The sequence below is a fragment of the Nyctibius grandis genome, chromosome 1 (genome assembly GCF_013368605.1).
Source record: "Nyctibius grandis isolate bNycGra1 chromosome 1, bNycGra1.pri, whole genome shotgun sequence".
Taxonomy (NCBI): Eukaryota; Metazoa; Chordata; class Aves; order Nyctibiiformes; family Nyctibiidae; genus Nyctibius; species Nyctibius grandis.
In genome coordinates this window covers 90,922,023-90,929,738 of record NC_090658.1, presented here as the reverse complement: position 1 = coordinate 90,929,738, position 7,716 = coordinate 90,922,023, and the positions used below count along the sequence as shown (strand labels likewise).

Genomic DNA, 7,716 nt, shown 5'->3' with positions numbered 1-7,716 from the left:
AGAAAAAACAGACCAAAATTTTTATTTGAGGTGGTATTACAAGCATAGGATTTTTTGCCAAAAGGTGGGATCTTTCTAGGTTCACTAATAGCTGTGTTTTTATCTTCTAGGAAAACAATGAACAGGATAAAACCTGGAAGCTTTTTGCTGCTCTCTTGAATATGGGATTATAAAAAAAAAAAAATTGCACCTGGAGCATCTGTGTCCCTCTTTCAAATGGATGAACCTCTGAACCTGGAACTATTCATTACCTGAAGCAGCAACATCTTCTTTCACTGTGCAACCTGGAGGGGAAAATGAATTTCACAAATTGCACCACTGAAGCCAATGTGGCTGCAAAGCCAAAAACAGTAACTGAAAAGATGCTTGTTACCCTGACCTTGGCTACAATCACAACCTTGACTATGCTGCTGAATTCTGCTGTAATTGCAGCAATCTCCACAACCAAGAAGCTCCACCAGCCGGCAAATTATTTAATATGTTCACTAGCTGTGACAGATCTCCTTGTTGCTGTTCTCGTCATGCCCTTGAGCATCACTTACATAATGATAGATAAATGGACTTTGGGATACTTCATCTGTGAGATCTGGCTTAGCGTCGACATGACCTGTTGCACGTGTTCAATCCTTCATCTGTGTGTCATTGCTCTGGACAGGTACTGGGCAATCACAGACGCTATCGAATACGCCAGGAAAAGAACGGCAAAAAGGGCTGGGCTGATGATAGTCACTGTGTGGACTATCTCCATTTTCATATCAATGCCCCCTTTGTTTTGGAGAAATCACCGCAGTGTCAATATTCCCAGCGAGTGTCGCATTCAGCACGATCATGTCATCTACACTATTTACTCCACATTCGGGGCATTTTACATCCCCTTGACTTTGATCCTGATCCTGTACTACAGAATTTACCATGCTGCAAAGAGCCTTTACCAAAAGCGGGGTTCGAGCCGCCACCTCAGCAACAGGAGCACTGACAGCCAAAACTCCTTTGCCAGCTGCAAGCTCACACAGACATTCTGTGTCTCAGATTTCTCCACGTCCGACCCGACCACGGAGTTCGATAAAATCAATGCGTCCGTGAGGATCCCACCTTTCGAGAATGACCTGGACCTGGCTGGCGACCGGCAGCAGATCTCCACGACGCGGGAACGAAAGGCTGCTCGCATTCTGGGACTGATTTTAGGTGCTTTCATTTTGTCCTGGTTGCCCTTTTTCATCAAGGAGTTGCTTGTGGGCCTCCACATTTGCACTGTCTCTTCAGAAGTAGCGGACTTCTTGACCTGGCTTGGATACGTTAACTCCCTTATCAACCCTTTGCTGTACACTAGCTTTAATGAAGATTTCAAGCTGGCCTTTAGAAAGCTCATCAGGTGTCGAGAACATACTTAAAAGTACTGGGAGATGATGATGATGACGTGACTCCTGGCCTTAAGAATGAGCGAAATAATTTGACTCTGTCACCATTTCCCCTTGATAAAGGGGCTTTTTGTGTTTGCCTGTTGCTGACTTATCTTTAGAGTGTAATGCATTCTGCCATTTTTTACCCTCTAGTGTTATTCACGGTAAAGAGTCTGAAATAAATTTCTTCTACAAAGGAACAGATTTTTAGCAATGAAACAACAAAAAAAGAAACTATTAGATACTCATGTGTAAGACATTTTGTGTAATCAATGATTTGAGAAGCATACAATGATATTCACTTTTATACTTTTTTCATTTAAGAATCAAATGTCTAAATTATCATGCACTGTAGTAATATAAAGGCTTATAAACTGAACCCCATAAATACGTATTCAAAAATTAATAAACATTTCATGGTCATGACAGCTAAAGAGCAAATCTTTTCTGTGGCATTCTGAGAAAACTGTAACAGCCATTTAGAAGGAAAATAACCACCATTTCCAGCTTGGGCTAAGGCATTCCTTTCTTCAGGAATACACTCCCAAAACAGAAAGCAAAGTTCAGGTCATTCCATCTAAAAATTGATCCCATTTTGTACTCCAATGTAACTAAGTGGCTCGTTTTGTGCAAGATTCTGGATTTATCTTCAAAGTGTTGGACAGACACCTGTGCAGTTTGGCAATTGAGAGGACACAGCTAGAGAGTGTCACACTTGTAAGACCAGCTGCACATCTCAGACTGGTCATGTTTTTAAAAACACCAACCATATTTCCCAGGGCTCAGGCCTTGTACCTTGGTGAGTTCTGGGGTGGCATTATTCGCTTGTGCCATGCTTCACCTGGACCTTGCGGTGCACAACCTCATGGATCAGTTGATCTTACACTTCAGACTTAAACAACTAGATACCTTCTCAGCAGGCCAGCAATGTACAGAAATTCAGAAACATCATCTAAACCCAAATTATTTTCTGTTTGAACAGCAGTAAAAAATAATTAGATAAAATTATTTTTTTAAATAGTAGTCTGCACATCTGCCTTATCATCATCTTACAATTCACAATGTCATTCTTGTCAGCTTAACGTATGATAGGCTCCTCTAACAGGATTTCTTGTTCTAGGAGTCCTTCACAGAGTTATTTCCCTTGTCTCAAGAGACAGTCAGTGAGTCCTTCGTATCCTGTCTTCTGTACTTATGAAAGTTAAAATGTCCTGGTTCAGATATTGTGGAAATCAGGTGGGGAAGGGGCAAAATCAAAGCTGAGGATCTGGTATTGTCCGTTAACAACTCCTAAGCAGTGTTTAAATATTGATTACTTACCTTGCACCATAATATTCTTCCCTGTCCATTTTTCTGGACAAATTCTTTTTGAATTATACTGATATACCATATAAAAAATACCACATACATCAACATGACACGCAATAACAGTGAACTATAGCATGGCAGCTCCAAATCCATCAAAACAAATATTAGAGGTAGCAAAAGTGTTGTAACAGCACTGGAAGCCATCTCTGAAAAATGTTTTGAAAATTTACAAAATGACACTCATTTTTCTTATCAAGAGTCAAGGAAGTGTAAGTAACTTGTGAGTAATAAACTCCAAATGGAGCTGAGAAATGACATCCTTATTTCTGAGAGAAAGCGTTCAGTTGGAAAGATGAAGTGCCGCAAGTTGAGTGTAAATCAAGTTTGCAGGTGACAAAAGAGTGACCTACCACGTACCCACATGCAGTGGGATTCTGCTTTAAGGACTCCAAGTTTTCCCTGCCTGAATGTAGGAGGTTTATCTCCAGCTGCCCTTCTGAAGCTATTGTCCCAGCTGCCTCCTCCAACTGCCTTTAGGTTCCCTACTAGCTAACATTAATGCCTAAAAAGAGGGAAAAATAATCTCAGCCACTGAAAATGTCTTCTAGTGAGGAAGTCCAGAGATCCATTACGGTTTTTGCTTTTTGCAGCTTGTTGAAGGTGGAAACTGTTGATTAAAGCTGGGGAAGAGTGGCCTGACCCTGCCTATCTATAAAACTTGCAAAGCAGCTCCCCAGAGTACATACGCTATTAGGAAAAAAAATAGCCGGGAATTAAAATTAAAAGTAGCATTTGTAAGAACTGCTGCGGGATAATTTTTTTCTTTCAGCAAGCTCAATAGAAGTGATTAATAAAGAACAAGGATTGTGCGTAATTTCCCCAAACAAGGTGACTACTGCAGGGAAGACAGGATGCGCAGGCTAGAAGAGAGTAGGTTTTGGTGTCCCTTGGGCAGTTTGCTGCTCTGCTGCAAGGGTGCCCAGCTACAGTAATGATCAGAAAGGGGAAAATAAATGTGCAAGACTGCCCCAACAGACACGTTGAGTCACCCCGAGGCACTCGGCTAAGATGAGGCAGAAGCTGCGCCCCAGCCAGCTTCTTTGGGGCTGTCTCTGGGGCTCGGGTTCAGCTGCGGGGTGGGCTGCATGGGGGTCTTCGCTAAGAAAGGTGTTTCAGAGAGGAAAACCAACAAAATTAGATAGGCTGCCAGCCCTCACTGCTGCTCCTAAGGGCACATCAGTACACAGAATAATTTAGGTTAGAAAGGATCTCTGGAGGCCAACTAGTCTAACCCCCACTAACAACAACCCTCAAAGTGGGACCAACCTCACGGCTAAATGCTGCTGCTGGCATGTGGTGTGCAGTCACATTTCTCATGCAAAAGTAACGGCTCAGTTAACTCTGCCACCTATACTAATTCTTGTTTAAAGCCATAAATATGGCTGAAGGACCAGAAATGGTAAATATGACCTCCACAGCAGCTGTTGTAGGTAGGTAGAAATGTTTCAGAGACAGGTATGACAGCTGTAAAATACAGGAGCTGCATCATCTTCATTTCTACTACCGTCTTTCTTCTAGTATCTGATTTCCACTATTACCAGTCAAACTACCAATCAGGTTGAAGACTGTATTCAATTTCAATATTTAGAGGTAATTAACAGCAAAAAACAGATGGATGGCTAATTTTCGTGCTTCCGTGTTAAATAAAGACTCATCATTCACTGCCAGCTGACTACTGCTTTTCTAATTAAATCGTTAGCTAAACACAGAGCTATATTTTCCAACAAATGCCAGTAGACTGATGAAGATATCCTGTATATTTTTCCCACGCTCAGACTCAGTCAGGAACAATTTAAAGGATTGTTTACTTAAAACAATTTAACTTGATCAGAAATTACCTGTCTTCTCATGGAAATAAAAACTTTTGCTAGTCTGGCACCATTGTTTGGCAACTACATTTTTTTTCTGTGTTAAGTATTTGCTGATTTTACAAAGGTTTTGGAGATATTTCCTAAATTTTGACTTCTTGTCCATGGCAACTCCCCATTCATACCTACCCTGGATCAGGCCCAGCCACACCATGCTCCACAATGCAAGCTCTTCCCAGCAAGCTCTTAGTGATGTATCCAAGACCTTCAGCCTACATCCATCTTCCCTTAGCCTCTCTAAAACGTCTTTCATCCTCAAAGTCTTATTTTCCTTCATGCTTCCCTTGCATAGTTGTCTTCCTACCTTTCTTCCTATATTTCTCAAAAGGTTTTTCCTCGCCTCTCTTTCCCTCTCTACAGCAGGGTTCATACAGACCTGCCTATTCAGACCCTCTCGGCACTTCTACATATTATCTCTGAGTGCTATTTCCTCCTATCTTTACACCCCCAACTCACCATCCTGCCTTTGGGTTTCTGACTCTCTCTAGTCCCTAAATTTATTGTGGTCCTACTGGAGCAAGCGTCCGGTCTCTCCCCCCATCTCAGAGCTGTTATCAGGATTCCCATGACTGTAGGTACTCAAGTCTGTCACGTTTTACTGTGTCTTACATGTCTCCAGGCCATAACCAGAAGTTTTTCACTCTGCATAAGCAGCCAGCGCCTTGGAGTGAGTTCATACATCCCTAGCCCTGAAGACTGCACCCATCAACCAGCTGGCCTCCCCAAAAGACATATTCTTCAAATGCTATTTTACCTGGTATTTTTATCTTGTTACCCTCCTTCTGTACCCTATCTTTGTTGTTACCTTTCTACCATATTAAAATTGACCCTCATATTATCATTTTATGGACCTTTATCTTCACTTTTAGGGATCTGTACATGCACAGGTAACTCAGGTTGCATTCAGCTCCTGCACTTCTGCCTGTGCCAACCTCAGCTCTCTTCTCTGCAGGCTTTGTTTTCACCACCTCCATGCAGTGAAACATCTCTCCTGTTCCTTGCAGCTGATGTTTTTTTTCCTTCTCAAACCCACTTCCAATATGACTCCTGAAAGAAAAACAGTCAACATGGGCAGTGGAGGAATTATTGTAGATGTCTGTCCTTTTTCTCCATCTTTCCCACATAGATGACATCATTTCCCGAGGTGACCTATCTCTCTAGTGCATAGCCCATCCCAGACACAGCAAAAACACTTTAAGAGCTGCATATGTCTTGAGCCAGTTAGCTTTGCCTCATCCACATCCCTTTAAAGCTGAGGGTTCTCCACTACAAAGATATACCAAGCTGTTCACAGCACGAGATTAATTTTGCTAATCTTCCTGAATGGAGATAGATGATGGGATTGAACTTTCCAAAAGGGTTTAAAACAAAGCCCCTGTTTCACCAAGTTTACATAAAAGGCCGTGACTATACAGACTTCACTGACATGTACCTGAGCTGTCCAGTTTTCCATAGTTATCACTCCTTATTTCTCTATACTGCCAGCAGACTCTGTCCTTTGCATGTACCAGGAGGGAACAAACAAACAAACAAACAAGTGGCTTTATTTGGGACAAGATGCTAAAAGAATAAGGGAATCTTTTCTAAGAACTCTATTTCCACTCCTCTGTTTTCAACCCCAGTTATCAAAAAGTAAAGAGCATTGCAGTGTTGAGGGGAAATACAGGCTTCAAGCCCAAGTGCAGACATTGTTCTTGTGTCTGCATATTGTCTAACCATTGTAAATAACAGTAACAGACAGGCTAGTTGTTACGACCTGCTCGCAACTAGTTATAATAGCAATAATAATAATAAACATCCATTGCTTTATTACAGATACAGATTGTATCTGATTGAAAATCATTAAAAAAGTATGTAAAAATCTGGAGAAAAAAGAGAAAGTCGTTTTTGCTGTAGCTGTTTATGTACAGTACACTTAGCTTCTCTGAAGCAAATTAGTGGAGAAAGGGGAGGAACAACAGGAAAAACCCCAAATAATAAACAAACCGTTTTAAGACATGTTCTAAAACTTCTGAGATTCAATTGTAAGGGCACTCTCTCCTAGAAAGACGACAGCAATTAACTTCCTGCAAAGAACAAGAGAAAAACAGGGACACTCTCCTGCATTTCAAAATACCAGTTGTAATTTTTACATAAATCCCTTGGAGTAAATTAAGGTGAAATGACACCAAATAACTGGTATGAAATTAAGAACAATTTATTAATGCAGGGAAAGTGGCATGGTCGTAAGTGTCTTGGGTTTCTAAAGGCATTGAGAAAAGAGAGGAAAAGAAAAGGAAAAAGAGAGGACAGAGACTATGAGTGAGACGAAAAGAGAGATCACCACCCTTGGATCCAGCTATGTAAGTTATCTGTAGAGTTGGTAAATTGCTTGCAGAGTTGCTCCTCTGGTAAACCGCTTGCAGGATCGGTTCTCAGGTGGCGGGCGGGAGCGTGCACCAGCATCCCAAGTGAGAAGGTCTAAATACTTTAGGTCATTTGCATGCGAGATAGGAGAGGGTGGTAACATCCCTCTTGTCTGCCCCCCTCTGCTCGCTTCCCATGCTAATTGGGACGCCTGCACTTTGTAGTCTTAGATTGTTCTCAAAATGAGTCTGTGGTCCCCCAAGGGGTGTCTGGTCGTCGTGATCCCCCCTAGTTGTGGTGTCTGCTGTATGAGCCCGCTCTGCACAAGCGCGATTGATGCCTTGCAAAGTTGTTGCACATGTAGGCTGGTCCCAAGGGAAAGATACCATCCGGCCTCCGCAGGACTTATCTCTTCCTCCAGCCAGAGTTGTAAATCACAACAATTAAGGCACAGCAGGGGTATTGTTCTGTTCCAAGGCCCTTATCTCTTGCCACACTTCCAGGCCTCTGTAGCACCCATCCCCTCCTCCAGCCAGAGTTGTCAAACAAGTTGTTTAAGGCATACAAACTCTGTCCGTCACACTAGTTTACATTCATTTTTTACACACTCAAATGATTTGTATGAAGAATTGTCTTAGATTGCTTTATTGTTTAAGTGGACACAGTAAATGTTGTGATATCTTTTATTGGTCTAGCCAATATATTATGAGTTTCATATATTTCATAAGAGTCCC

At 41.8% G+C, this 7,716-nt stretch overlaps 1 protein-coding gene across 1 annotated transcript; it reads left to right on the top strand.

Annotated features, from left to right (window-relative positions):
• The first annotated feature begins 233 nt into the window (after positions 1-233).
• HTR1E (5-hydroxytryptamine receptor 1E) lies at positions 234-1,391 on the top strand. The gene has a single exon (XM_068410989.1). It carries the CDS (start codon positions 297-299, stop codon positions 1,389-1,391), a length of 1,095 nt encoding a protein of 364 aa, XP_068267090.1. The 5' UTR covers positions 234-296.
• Positions 1,392-7,716: the final 6,325 nt, after the last annotated feature.